The sequence below is a fragment of the Pristis pectinata genome, chromosome 38, assembly GCF_009764475.1.
Source record: "Pristis pectinata isolate sPriPec2 chromosome 38, sPriPec2.1.pri, whole genome shotgun sequence".
Taxonomy (NCBI): Eukaryota; Metazoa; Chordata; class Chondrichthyes; order Rhinopristiformes; family Pristidae; genus Pristis; species Pristis pectinata.
This window is the reverse complement of record NC_067441.1, coordinates 6,319,975-6,334,581: the sequence shown is the minus strand read 5'-3', so window position 1 is coordinate 6,334,581 and position 14,607 is coordinate 6,319,975. Positions and strand designations below refer to the sequence as shown.

At 51.8% G+C, this 14,607-nt stretch overlaps 1 protein-coding gene across 1 annotated transcript in view; it reads left to right on the top strand.

Annotated features, from left to right (window-relative positions):
• Positions 1-14,395, top strand: part of LOC127586994 (EH domain-containing protein 1) — a 45,681-nt gene extending 31,286 nt beyond the window's left edge. The window contains exons 3-5 of the mRNA XM_052045070.1: positions 3,429-3,841; positions 8,748-8,912; positions 12,134-14,395. Coding sequence (XP_051901030.1) covers positions 3,429-3,841; positions 8,748-8,912; positions 12,134-12,658 — 1,103 coding nt within the window. The 3' untranslated portion in view covers positions 12,659-14,395. The remainder of the gene's footprint in view (positions 1-3,428; positions 3,842-8,747; positions 8,913-12,133) is intronic.
• The last annotated feature ends 212 nt before the right edge of the window (positions 14,396-14,607 follow it).

Sequence of the window (14,607 nt, the reverse complement as noted above, 5' to 3'; positions counted from 1 at the left end):
TAGCTATTCCCTCTTGCCTACAAGGTGCCCATATCCTTCTATTTTCCTCTCATTCATGTGCCCATCTGAGCCCTTCTTGAAAGCCCCTAATGAATTTGCCTATCAGGCAACACATTCCAGACATCCACTGCTCTCTCAGTAAAAAGAAACATACCCCTCACATCTGTTTTGAACCTACCCCCTCTCCCCTTAAATGCATGCCCTCTGGATCGCTCAGTAATGGAAAAAAGATATTGCTTGTCCTCCCTATCTATGCCCCTCATAATTTTATACACTTCCAACAGATCACCCCTCAGCCTCTGCCGCTCCAGAGAAAAGAGCCCAAGTTTGTCCAGCCTTTCCTGATAGCACATGCCCTCTAATCCAGGCAGCATCCTAGTAAACCTCCTCTGTACCCTATCTAAAGCCTCGACATCCTTCCTATAGTGAGGTGACCAGAATTGCATGCAATACTCTAAATGCGTCCTAACCAGAGTTCTTTGGAAATGGGCCACAACTTTTAAGCACAAAGACACAAAACGTGTTGGAGTGAACTTCTGCAGGGCTTTGACATGGAGGGTTACTTTTCAGTTCAGAGGCCTATAACCAGTGGTGTGCCACAGGGATTGGTGCTGGGCCCCCTGTTTGTCACCTTTTATTAACGATTTCAATGAGCGTGTAGTTGGCATGGTTAGTGAGTTCGAAGATGACAAAAAATTGGTGGTAAAGTGGACAGTGAACAAGTTCATCTAAGATTACAACAGGATCTAAATCAACTGAGAAAGTGAGCCAAGGAATGGTAGATGGAATTTAACTCTTGGCAAGTGTGAAGTGCTGCATATTGGGAAGTTAAACCAGGGCAGGACTTGCGCAGTGAATGGCAGGGCTCTGGAGAGTGTTGTAGAACAGACCTAGGAGTATGGGTACATAGTTTTCTAAAAGTGGTGACACAGGTAGTTGGTGGCGAAGAAGGCATTTAGCATGCCTGTCTTTATCATTCAGGGCATTGAGTACAACAGTTGGGGTGTCGTGTTACAGCTGTACAAGGCATTGGTGAGACCGCAGACCATTGTGTGCAGTTCTGCTTGCCCGGGTATAGGAAGGGTGCCCTTAAGCTGGAAAGGGTGCAGGAAATATTCAGAGTGTTTCTGGGACTGATTAGTCTGGGACTGTTCTCCCTGAGAGGTGATCTTTTTGTAGAAGTGTATAAAATCATGAGGAGTGTACAGAAGGTAAATGGTCGGTCTTTTTTCCCAGGGTAGGGGAGTCTAAAACTGGACGGCATAGGGTTAAGGTGAGAGGGCAAGGATTTAAAGGGGATCTGAGGGGCAAGATTTTCACACGGGTGGTGGGTATATGGAACGAGCTGCGAGGGGCAGCTGTAGAGGCAGGTGCAATGACAATGTTTAAAAGACACTGGGCAGCTCCATGAATAGGAAAGATTTAGAGGGATATGGGCCAAATACAGGGAAGTGCCTTGGTCAGCATGGATGAGTTGGGCTGAAGGGCCTGTTTGCATTGCTGTATAACAACATGAACATGAACAGGAGGTGAAGGTGTAGGCTAATGATTCTCTCCCATTTGCAACCAGGCCTTCTCATACCATGAGCCCCAAAAGGTACTAAAAGATCAATGTGATCTCACATTGCCCAGCATCAGTGATGCTAACTCGTCCAATCGTACTGTGCGATCTTCTACAGCTTCTCCACCCCACTCCCAAGGCAGGATCTTAGTTTAACGTTCTCATCTGAAGGGTGCATCTCTGCTGCATTTGAGTTGTACGCTAAGTCCTGTGTGACATAACCCTCAAGCCAACTGTGCCTGCAGGACCCTGGCGTTTTATAAGAGAAATGAGGGTGATCACTGGCTTTGTGAGCCAACGACAGACAAAGATGCAAAATATAAATTGCACAGAGGAACTGGTGCAGAGCAATGGTCCAAAGCAGGAAGTTGCTGGTGTTGAGTGCAGTGAGTTGGTGCTAGGAGGTCAGTCTTGGCCACGGTGTAATCCCATTGTACAGATTGCCCAACTGTTCCGAGTTTTGCCATGCATTTCCTGAAATGCACCACAGGAACTTGCAATGGTTCAATTACACCCCCAGATCAGAAAGTCTGGAAGCATGCAACTTCCATATTAGCGTACTATCAGTTCTAATCAACTTGCGCTCTCTCTTTACTACAGCCAAGGGCAGCGCCTGGGCGCCCAGCCTTGTGGGTGGATGTGAAGACCCAGACCAGTCCTGGGCTCATGACGGAAACTTCATTAATCCGGCACCCTCTGGACTGGGTGACGCCTGTCTGGCAGATTTTCCAGACTATTGGATGTCCCTCCCAAACACTTTAATAGCCAAACACACTTATTTACATATCTCAGCTCCTCCCCAGCTTACGAGCACCTGACCTTTGTGTACAGCCCATATGTACAAGCAAACGTTTGGGGAAACTGGCGGGATGGATTTGCGGGCTGCAGGAATCTTTTCCAACTTGTGAACTGTTCGGGTTACGATCAGCTCACGGGAGCGGAACCCTGCAGTAACCCAGGGAGGACTGAAGCAGTACAGTTTTTCAGTGAACCTGGAGTTTAAAGGGAGTGGGAAATATGCAAGCATTCGGACTGCAAACCTGCCCAAGTTTCTGCTCCCTTGATATTCTACAGCCCACCACCAGCAGTGTGAGAGCACCAAAGTGTAAAAGATAGCTGAGAATGCAAGGGCTAACGATTATTTCTTTAAAAAAAAACACACTCCTACCTGTGAATCTTTGTTTTTTTTTCCTGGTTCTTTCAGATTTCGGCAGGGAACCAGATCTACCTCAGATGAGGGACCACAAAGTGTTCCCGGAGGTCAATGTAGGAGTCAGACACAAGGGGTCTGAAGGCACCTTATTTCTCCTGTTGACCTTCCGAATGCCATCGGCCACCTACTCAGTCTAAAGGTGTCCAGATATCCTTGCGAAATCCTGCTGACTACACCAATGTCAAAGTCAACCCGCGCTCTGTAATAAATCAGACAACAGCAGAACCAAAGAACTTACAATTAATGCTTTATTAGTTTAACGCTGGTGGGAGTGAGGGATACAGAGAAAGAGTAAACAGTGTAACCTGAACTCGGTTCTTTTCCCACTCAAAGAAGCCTTGGTTACTGCGTACCTTTATACTCACTTCCATAGGAAAGCTTGGCGGGAAGTTGCACTTACTAAGGCAGGTTGTTTACATAAAGCTTTTAGCACAACAAGATGTGTCTTTTTTTAAAAAAAACTACTTTCTTCACTCACACCTGGCCTTAAATCTAGTCAAAGCTATTATCACCCCATGTCTGAGGTAATTCTTTACTCTGGGAAGATGCTGTCGATGAGAAGCATACCATTAACCCTTACATTGCCTGTCGTTAACCCTTACATTCCCAGCTATCTTTTACAGAAGGGTAACCCGTCTGTGCTTCCCTTTGCAGGCTATGACTTTGCGGCCGTCCTGGAGTGGTTTGCGGAGCGCGTTGACCGCATCATCTTGCTCTTCGACGCCCACAAGCTGGACATCTCCGACGAGTTCTCAGAGGTGATCAAGGCCATGAAGAACCACGAGGACAAGATCCGGGTGGTGCTGAACAAAGCTGACCAGATTCACACGCAGCAGCTGATGAGGGTGTACGGGGCCCTCATGTGGTCCCTAGGAAAGATCATCAACACGCCCGAGGTGATCCGGGTTTACATCGGCTCCTTCTGGTCCCAGCCACTCCTCATCGCAGAAAACAGGAAACTCTTCGAGGCGGAGGAGCAGGATTTGTTCAAGGACATCCAGAGCCTGCCGAGGAACGCAGCCTTGAGGAAACTAAATGACCTGATCAAGAGGGCGCGGCTGGCCAAGGTAAAAGACCGACCTGAGCTGGCTCCTTGCACTCGCTGTGCCACGTTGTTCTGGGGACCGTAGAATGAAGTTTTGCCGCACGTTTTCTGAAATGCGTAACAGGGACTTCAATTTTGCCCCCAGTTCAAGAAGTTTGGAAGTGTGACTTCCGGAGTAATTATCACTTACCGTTCACACTCCCTCTTACCAAGGGTGTGTACACTAGTAGGTGGATGAGAAGACCCCAAACCAATAACAGAAAATCCAATAATCCCCATCACTGGGGGGGGGGGGGGGGGGGGGGGGGGAGTGCCCAACTAACAGATTTTCTAGATTATTGAATGTTATGCCTATTTTGTTTAACTTCACTTCTTACAAGAAGGGTTATGTTCCAGTAAACCCACCCACGTCCCTCGCCCCTGGCATTCGGGACCCCTGCTCCGGTCGCACATCCCGTCCACGGTCCGGACCCCGGCTCTGGCCCCACCCCCCACTCGCGTTCCCGTTCTCCAGCTCGCACTCCAGATTAACGAACAGGCCGGGTGCTAGACCATCGGGACTTGGATTCTGAACCTCGGAATATCCGAGTTTGTGGCCTCGCCCTCCTGTCGGACCTCCCAGCATTGATGTGGTGTTAGGAGGCGGAGCACGTCAAACTTCTGCAAATAAGTCTGTTTTAGTGCTGGTTGTGGGATAGACACTGCGGAGAGCCCTCCATTGCTTTGAAGTAGTTGCTGCAGACTCAATCTGAGTGGTCATAGAATATAGAGCAGTACAGCACAGGAACAGGCCCTTCAGCCCACCATATCCCTGCTGAGTGTGATGCCAAATCAAATGAATCCCTTCTGCCTGCATGTGATCCATATCCCCCCATTCCCTTCATATTCATCTGTTTATCCAACAGCCTCTTAAATGTAACTATTGTCTGCTTCCACCATTTCTCGTTCCAGGCACCTACTATTTTTTTTAAAGAAACAAATTTGCCTCACATTAAAGCTATGCCATCTACTGTTTGACATTTCTACCTTTTTTTTGTGGGTTGTGGGAAGAGATTTGACTGTCTACCCTATCATTTTTAAACTTCTACCCTCAGCCTCTGAGAAAACAACCCAAGTTTTGTCTATCCTCCTCGTAACTCATGCCCTCTAATCCGGGCAGCATCCTGGTGAACCTCTCCTGCACCCTCTCCGAACCCTTCCTGTAATGGGGCGACCAGAACTGCACGCAATACTCCAAGTGCGGCTGAACTAATGTTTTGTATAGCTCCAGCGTGACTTCCTGATGCTTGTACTCGCTGCCCTGAATGATGAAGGCAAACGTGCCATATACTGCCTTTACCACCCGATCTACTTGCGTGGCCCCTTCCAGGAAAGTATGGACTTGCACCCCAAGATCCCTCTGTACGTCAGTGCTCCTCAAGGTCCTCTGCTCATTGAGCTCTGACAAGTGCAGCTTTCCCTCAGTACTACGTAGGAAACATCATCTCGCTGAACTAAGACTTGATCTAAACCTTACAGGAAAGTCCCCACTGAGCCACAGCTGATGCAAGAGCAGAAAGCAGGGTAACAACGTGCAGATGACAGCCAGCTAGCTCTGCACTGTATTGGATCTGCGTGCACAGGGTGTGGGGTGTCTTGATCCTACATGTGACTGAGGGGAACCTTTTAAGCTATGTTGAGAAAACCCTTGGCCACTGGAGAGAGATGTTTCCTTGCTTTTGGTCAAGTGGTTCCTGTCTCAGATTTGACCTTGTGGTGTGTGGACCTGTTCTTAGGAGGACTGCTCCCCAACAGCTGCTGTGTATGGTGCGGGTTAGGCCCACCTTGCTTTCTCCCTGGGCTGATGCACAGGGTACTGGTGGGTTTGAGGTGAAGCTGGTATTACCTGACCTTGCAGAAGATGCATTGCAGTTCCCTGCACTGTTGGCTGCAGCTCCCAACCTTGCCTGGAGTTGCACTGGAGTGACCTTGACCGCAACAAAACACGTTGGGTTCAAACTAAAGTGTGACCCATCCCAGACCACCTCTGCTGTCATATGGTATGTATATATTCATTCAAAGGATGTGCACTTCACAGGCTGAGCCAGCATTTAATTGCCCGTCCCTGGTTGCCCTTGAGGGCAGTGGTGAGATGCCTTGAACCGCTGCAGTCCTTGAGGGGTGGGTACACAGTCACTGCTGTTAGGGAGGGAGTTTCAGGATCTTGACCCAGTGATGGTGAAGGAACGGCGATTATATTTCCATGTCAGGATGATGCGTGGCTCGGAGGGCAACTTCCAGGGGGTGGTGTTCCCCGTGCTTCTGCGGCCCTCGTCCTTCCGGCTGGTACAGGTGGTAGTTCTGGACGGTGCTGTCCAAGGAGCCCTACAGTGCATCCTGTAGACGGAACAAATTACTGCTACTGTGTGTCTGTGGTGGAATGAGTGGTTGTGGATGGGGTGCCTGTCAAGCAGGCTGCTCTGTCCTGGATGGGGTCAAGCTTCTTGAGTGGTGTTGAAGCTGCACTCACCCAGGCAAGTGGAGAGTGTTCCTGACCTCAAACTCATCTAAGATGTTCCTTTGACTGGGCTCTGCTTCACTTGACCCTATGTGCGGTGTAGCACTCTTCAGAGTCCTAATCATACAGCTCAGAAACAGACCCTTTGGCCCACTGTGTCCATGCTAACTGTAAAGGCAGCTGGAGAGTAAAGTGTGTTGTCTGGCTGTTGTGATGCAGGGAACATGGACCCAGTGCCAGGAGCTCCCTTCGTGGAGGGATGCTGTCTAAGGTCAGTAGAGGGTCTCTCTTCATTCCAAACCTTTGTCGGTGCCTGTCCTCAGCTGTGGTCTGTGTGGAAGTACAAAGCTTCCAGCTGTGAGTCATGAGTGCTCAGAGATCACAGGCTACACATGAAGAGTCTCGGTTTTACTTCTGCTCTGTCAGTACCACAGTCTCTGTGGAGTCTGCTCTGGGAACGTCCACAGGGGCCTTGCTGATCATCGGGAGTGAGGCTTTGGTGCAGGTGAACTAGATTCGTAGTAAAACAACGTGGAAACAGGCCCATCAGCCCAACTTGTCCACGCCAACCGTTACCTACCTGAGCTAGTCCTGTTTGCCTGCATTTGGCCCATATCCCTCTAAACCCTTCAGTGTACCTGTCCAAATGTGTTTTTAAATGAAATTGTGCCCGCCTGTACCACTTCGTCTGGCAGCTCATTCCACACCCACAGCCCTCTTGTGTGGAAAAAGTTGACCCTTGGGTCTCCTTGAAATCTTTCCCCTCTCTCTTTATTCCAATGCCCTCTAGTTTTACTCCCCTAACCTGAGAAAAAGCCCCCTCATAATTCTATAAACCTCTAAGGTCACCCCCTCAGCCAGTGTTCTCCTTGGCCGAGGATAGCTTGCTTCATTTGAGTGGGGAGTGCCTGTGCACAAATTCTTACCCTTTGCACGCCTGCCGGCAGACAGGTACAACAGGATGTGGTCTTGATTCAATGGCGATGGAATCCAAGAATGCCGAAGACCTGGGAGGAAGATGCACTCGTCAATGTAAAGAGCATGGCCCCAGTTCCAGGAGGCCCCTCACCTGGCGATGGCTGCCGCAGTTGCTGTAGAGTTCCCCTTCGTTGCATGTTTGCTCACGGGTTTGTCCATCCCTGGACATGCAGGCATTTATTTTCCATCCCTAGTTACACTAAAGAGCCATGCACATAGGTGTGCCTGGTGCAGCATGTAAACCAGGTTGGGCAAGACTGAAGAGTGTGAGTGAACCAGATGGGTTTTTAATGACTGTTTCAGTGAGGAGATCAGCTGCTGTTAAAATTTAACTTTATCATCTGTGGCTGTTCCAGGACTTGAACTTGCCTCCTTGGATCAGTGGTCTGGGGCTGTGGCTGCTGATCCAGTAACTTGACCACTACACCACTGAGGATGTTATGTGGCTGACGTTTCAGTGGCAGCTGGAAAGTACTGGAGCTGTGTGACCGAGAGTGGGTGAGGGAATAAATAGGCAGTGTCCCTTCCTGCTCCATTAACTGTGCCTGAGGGAGGGAGGGTGTGTGTATACGCTGTTGAAGTGTGGCTGGGAACCCAGCACAGCTCACAGTTCCTGCTCACCACCACCAGGCAGGACTAGCCACTCACCACTTCTGTTTAGAACCATTTCAGCTGAATCTCATCTGCATCTCTTTGAGGAACTAATGAGCAGTGTAACAGGCTAGATATCTTGGCTGTGTCACTGCCAGTCCCTGCAGCTTCCCCTGGGGTTTCCCTCCACCTTCTTCCCAAATTCTACCTCCTGTTTGAAGGCAGAACAGAATCCCCTGGTAACCATTTCCTGATGCTCACCTTCCAGACTTGCTGCACTCTGGGACTGCACGTATCTGGATTTATGCAAAATAAATTGTGTTGTGACTTGTAACCTTTTACTCTGACTGTCCCACACTCTCCCTGTCCTAGGAGTGTGTGATGGGACAGTGCAGAGGGAGCTTCGTGATGTGTCTGACCCTGGGAGTGTGTGATGGGATAGTGTAGAGGGAGCCTCACTCTGTGTCTGACCCCGGGAGTGTGTGATGGGATAGTGTAGAGGGAGCCTCACTCTGTGTTTGACCCCGGGAGTGTGTGATGGGACGGTGTAGAAGGATTGTCGCTCTGTCTGACCCCAGGAGCGTGTGATGGGACGGCGCAGAGGGAGCTTCACTACGTGTCTGAACCCAGCAGTGAGACACGGGAGGGTGTAGAGGGAGCTTTGCTCAGTATGCTGATAAAGCTCCCTCTGCTGTCCGGCCTGTGAAGTGCAACCTCCATTCACGGTCCGACTGGCTTCAGGTTCCTGCTCCTTTTGTACCCAGTCCATGGTGCCAGGGTGCTCTGTGTGAGGTTCTGCCCAGCTCCTATCATCTCTCCAGTAACACTGGCCACCTCTCAGCTGCCTCCCCTTCCTCTGCAGGTACACGCCTACATCATCTCGTCTCTGAAGAAAGAAATGCCCAGCGTTTTTGGCAAGGAGAACAAAAAGAAGGAACTTATCAACAGTCTGGGGGACATTTACCAGAAGCTCGAGAGGGAGCACCAGATCTCACCGGGGGACTTCCCCGGACTCAAAAAGATGCAGGTGAGTCACGGGCTGGGCGAACAAAGCCTCCCCTCGCCTCGCCACTCCTGACTCGTGTCTATTTCAAATTTCAAATTCCCCATTTGGTCCCGTTAACCATCTTTTGGGGTGGGGGGGTGGTGGTGGTGGGAGGGAGATTGCTGGGGGGTGGTTTAAAATCCTAGGACTCTCATCCTGCTGTCTCCTTGCCCCAGCGGATATCAGGGGCTGGCTCGGAGGTGCTGGGAGCTGTAGGGCTAATTGTTCCCAGAGAAAATGGGAGTAAGCGGAGAGCTCTGACCGTTGGCCTCCTGGGAGTTATTTTGGGGGGGGGGTGTAATAAATCAGACAACAGCAGAACCAGAGAAAATACGATTAATGCTTTATTAATGTTAGCGGGAGCAGGGATACATGGAGGAGCAAACAGTCAGTGCTGCTCTTCCCTGTACGTGGCCCGACTCAAGGAATACAGGGTGCTAACAAACTTAAATACATTGTTCTCAGGCGGGTGTCCACCTACTGCACAGGCATACCCATATTTGGGTACGCTTGACCAGCTCACACTACCATTGGTCAAGCTGAGGCTGCTGTGTGCAGCCAGACAGGTTAACACATCTTTCACAGTTAGACTCAAACAACCCTGTTCTTGTGGCCTTGGAGCTCAGCAGCTCCTTATCAGCCAAGCTGACTACACGAGCAGACATGACTCAAGCTGTTTCCCAGTAGAGAGAGAGAGAGTAACCCTTTGTTCACCAGAGCTCCCTTCCCATTGTCTTCTATGGGTGGTGGGGGTGGGTATGTCTAGGGATACGGTCTGGTTTGAAGCCTCCCCAGGGGGCAGACTGAAGGGGGCCCCACTGTTTTCATGTTAAATGGGGCAAAGCTTCCACCTGATGTGGCTTCAGCTGCTTGAGCACTTGGGGTCTGTGCCCCATGTGGTGCTACTGAACAAACCACCCCCCCCTTCCCCCCCCCCCCCCCACTCTGGTGTCTCTCTCCCCTTTACTGCATTTAACCAGCACGGGCTGTAGTTGGCATCAACCAGTGCGTTTAACTGCAGCTGTTCCTGCAGGCAGCTCCCTTTGGCTCTCCTGCTGCTGCCGAGAGTAACGCGCTGATGCACGGTGGCTCACTGCAGGGTGTCGATCAGCCCAGGGTGGGAGGGAAATGGTTTCTTTTCCACAGAGATTTAATTCTGTCTTCAGAAACGATCGGGTGGAACTGCTCTGGGCTGGGGATATTGGGATGGAGGTATTAAATACCACGCTGGGGTGGGGGTTGGCAAGATGAGAACTTTTTATAGCTTCGTGGTCACTAACCACGGGATGATGGAAGCAGATTCAACAGGAGCTGCAGGAAAAGGGGGGGCCTAGGCTGCTGAGAAAGAGGGAGCAGGGAGGCGAGACTGAATACTAACCCAGGAACAAAGAGCTTGAGCTGTCTGTGCTGTGGGCTTCAAGGCAGGCGAGCAGCCAGTGCTGCTGCCTCAGAGCTCCAGCTTTCAGTCCTCGCTGTCTGTGTGGAGTTTGCACGTTCTCCCTGTGACTCCGTGGGTTTCCCCCTGGGTGCCCTATGCTCCTCCCACTCCCAACAACCTGTGGGGTGGGTTCACTGGCAGCTGTATCTTGCCCCCAGTGGCAAGAATCGCAAGGATGTTGCCTGGACCGGAGGGCTTAAGTTACAAGGAGAAACCGGATAGGCTGGGGCTGTGAAGGAGGCTGAGGGGTGACCTTGTCTGTGCTCCTCATGATTTTACAAACCTCTAAGGTGAATGGTCACAGTCTTTTCCCCAGGGTAGGAGAGTCGAAAACCAGAGGGCAGAGATTTAAGGTGGGAGGGGAAAGATTTAAAGCGGACCTGAGAGGCAACTTCACACAGAGGGCAGTGGGTGTGTGGAATGAGCTGCCAGAGGAAGTGGTGGAGGCGGGTACAATTACAACGTTCTGAAGGCACTTGGACAGGTACACGGGTAGGAAAGGTGTAGGGATGTGGGCCAAACGCAAGCAAATGGGGCTAGCTCAGACAGGCGACAGCATGGACGAGTGGGGCTGAATGGCCTGTCTCTGTGCTATTTAACTCTGGCTCTAACCCAAGGGGTGGAGGTGAGAGAAAAGTGCAGAGCTGCAGGGAAGTGAGTGGAGAGATGGGATTACCAGCAGGGATCCAGTGGACTGAATGCCCTTCTGTATAGGAATCAAGAGCATCAATCATTCAGTGTTCTGGGAGGGTTGGGTGGGGGTGGAAGGAGCCTCCATCAGAAACGCAAAGCACTTCTGAGTTGCTCCACTGAGCCAGTGTTGGGGAGCAGCTGGTATCACACACTGCCACAAGATGCAGTTTGGAGCGCTCCTTGCCCCCCTCCACTTTCGATTGCCTCCCCCTCTCCTGTAGGCCCCATGGCAGAGGGAGAGGGGTGTTGCAATACCACTCCCTTTGGAGTTCCCTCCCCCCCCACCCCCCCAGAGGGTCGTGGAGGCCAGATCCTTGGTATTTAAGCTGGAGCTCGATAAACATCGGAAAGAGCAAAGAACTGAGGGCTAGCACGAGAGGAAGCTGGAGGTAGATGATATCAGATAGCAGGATAGGTTTGAAGGGCTGATTGGTCTCCCCTCGTGTCAAAGTCGAGTTTATTGTCATCTGCACGTCCATGTGTGCACAGGTACAATGAAAAACTTGCAGCAACACCACAGGCACAGAGCATCATATAAGCAGCATTCACAAGAAAAACAAATTATATACAATTTTTTAACAAGAAAACAATTAGAACATTAAAAAAAACAAAGTCCATTGCAGTGCAAAGTGGTCCCAGTGTTGCTGTACTGAGGCAGTGATTAGGGTTGCGCCGGTCGGTTCAAGAACCAAATGGTTGAAGGGAAGTGGCTGTTCCTGAACCTGGTGGTGTGGGACTTCAGGCTTCTGTACCTCCTGCCCGATGGGAGCTGCGAGAAGATGGCACGGCCCGGATGGTGGGGATCTTTGATGATGGATGTTGCCGCCTTGAGGCAGCGCCTCCTGTGGATACTCCCGACGGTGGGGAGGGATGTGCCCGTGACGTGTTGGGCAGAGTCCACTACTCTCTGCGGCTTCTTGCGTTCCTGTGCGTTTGAATTGCCGTCCCAGACCGCGATGCAGCCAGTTGGGGTACGTTCAGCAGCAGTTAGTTGAGGTACGGTGGGGCGGGACAGTGAGCCGCGGGGGAAGCGAGAGCAGTCGCATCACGTCTGCGCTTCTCTGCCCCTCAGGACCACCTCCAGATGATGGACTTCACCAAGTTCCAGAACCTGAAGCCCAAGCTGCTGGACATGGTGGACGACATGCTGGCCAATGACATCGCCCGGCTGATGACCATGGTGCGGCAGGAGGAGGCCATGATGCCCAAGCAGATCGTCCACGGTGGCGCCTTTGAGGGCACCATGAATGGACCCTTCGGCGCCGGCTACGGCGAGGGGGCCGGCGAGGGCATCGACGAGGTGGAGTGGGTGGTGGCCAAGGACAAGCCCACCTACGACGAGATCTTCTACACCCTGTCACCCGTCAATGGCAAGGTGACCGGCGCCAGCGCCAAGAAGGAGATGGTCAAGTCCAAGCTGCCCAACACGGTGCTGGGCAAGATCTGGAAGCTGGCAGACGTGGACAAAGACGGCATGCTGGACGACGAGGAGTTTGCCCTTGCCAACCACCTGATCAAGGTCAAACTAGAGGGCCACGAGCTTCCCAACGAACTGCCCGATCACCTGGTCCCACCATCCAAGCGGAGACATGAGTGATTTTTTTTTCCCCATCTCCCCCCCCCCCCCAACCCCCTTTCTCCCCCGCCCCAGCACCACCCCTGCATCGGTGGGACGGATACCAAAGTGATCAGGGTCCAGCTCGGGCCATCGGATTCCCTCTTTGATTTCATACTCGAGCGCTTTAATGTAAAACATGGCACATCTGCAGCTCCGGGGGTCTCTGCTGTAGGGTGCAGAGGATGAGCTGACCTCTGCCCCACCACCAGCCGGCCCCCAACTCCCTCCCCTGTAAGATTACTGCACTCATGGCTTGAGGTTTAAGTGTGTACACACACACACACACACACACACACACACACACACACACACACACACACACACACACACACACACACACACACACACACACACACAAGGGAGTAGTGTGTGTTTGGGGAGGGGTTTTGTTTAACTTTAAACCTCTACCATTTCAGATCCTGCACACATTTTGTACGTTTCACTTACTGCAAGCACCTTCACAGCAACGAAACTTAACACCCAACACCACCTCCATCCCACAGAGAGAGACACGCGCCTTGTAACCCTTGCATGCACGTTGCTCCCCCCCCCCCCCACACACACACACACACTCTACCCTTTTTATAACATGGAATTAACATTGCCACCTTAATGGGGTAGACAGAGTGAAGGGACTTGTTTTCTGCCCCGTGACGTTTTTAAGTTGATGAGCCTGTGGCTTGGAGTTTTAGATTTGCAAATGGGAGGGGGAGATTTTGTGGGGGGGGGGGGGGGGGGGGGGGGGGGGGAATGCTGTGGTGATGTGTGGAGCGAGGCAGAATACATTGACCAGACTCCTGGGACTGTCCCGTATTGGGCTGTAGGAGGTACTGTTCCCCTGCCCATTCCAGGGTCATGCCTTTTTTCCATTTTTTATTTTCCCTGCCTTAACTGTGAGCGTATCGAATCAAAGACGGCATCACTGGGTTCGAGAGGAACACGCCTGCAAAATGTAAACTTGTGTGAAAGTGTACAGTTAACTCTGAATGTGATAGATGTTGCCCCACCCCCTCCCTACCCTTCCCTGGGGATCCTTGCATTCCCAGCCGGGGGGAGAGAACTCCCTGCCACCGTGAATGTTTGGTCGGCAAGAGGTCCTGTGGTGGCAGCTTGTGGTCCTTTCCCAGGATCAGATTGCCTGTTGTACAAGCTGCTTGTTTTTCTACACACCCCCCACCCCCCGGCTCTCTCTCCTAACGCGGACTGTCGAATTATGGCTGCCTGCAGTGTTGACACCCCAAACACTCTGGCCGCCTGACTGGACCTTTGCAATGCTATTGTTTAGTGCAGTGCAGTAACCTGAATCTGCAGGAGGTGGGGGAGCAGGCCAGGTTTCGCGATCACTGCCCAGTGGTGCCTGGGTCGGAGAGGACCTGGCTAGGATTTCTGTTCCCAGACTAATCCAGGAGTCACTGGGCAATGAGGGGTTGGGGTGTGAAATCAGCCAGGGTTCCTGCTCCCCATCACTGCCCAGTGACCCCTGGGTTAGAGAGACGAGGGGAGGGGGGGGAATTGGCCAGGGTTCCTGCTCCCTGCCCAGTGACCCCTGGGTTAGAGGGACAGTTGGCCGGCGTTTCTCACTGTAACCACCTGAAGGGTCGCCCTGTCTGTGTTTCATTGTCTGTAACAGGTCAGCGATGAGCTATGTCGTCTCGCCTGCGTGTCGTAAACATTGGACCTGTCTGTGTATAAATAAAGATTCCACTTTGAAATCCACTCCCGCAGACCCGCTGTATCCTGTCGCTAATTCCCGACTTTTACCCGACGGAGCCTGGAGAGATGTGGATGCCCAGTTCACCCAGCCCAAGATGCTGATGGAGCTTTGAAGCCAGCCAGCACTGGGGATGGGGGGGAGGAGGAGGAGGAGGAGGGGGGGTGGTGGTGGTTGGCTCTGGTTGGGCTCTGCACTCTGCCGGTGGCACTGGGTT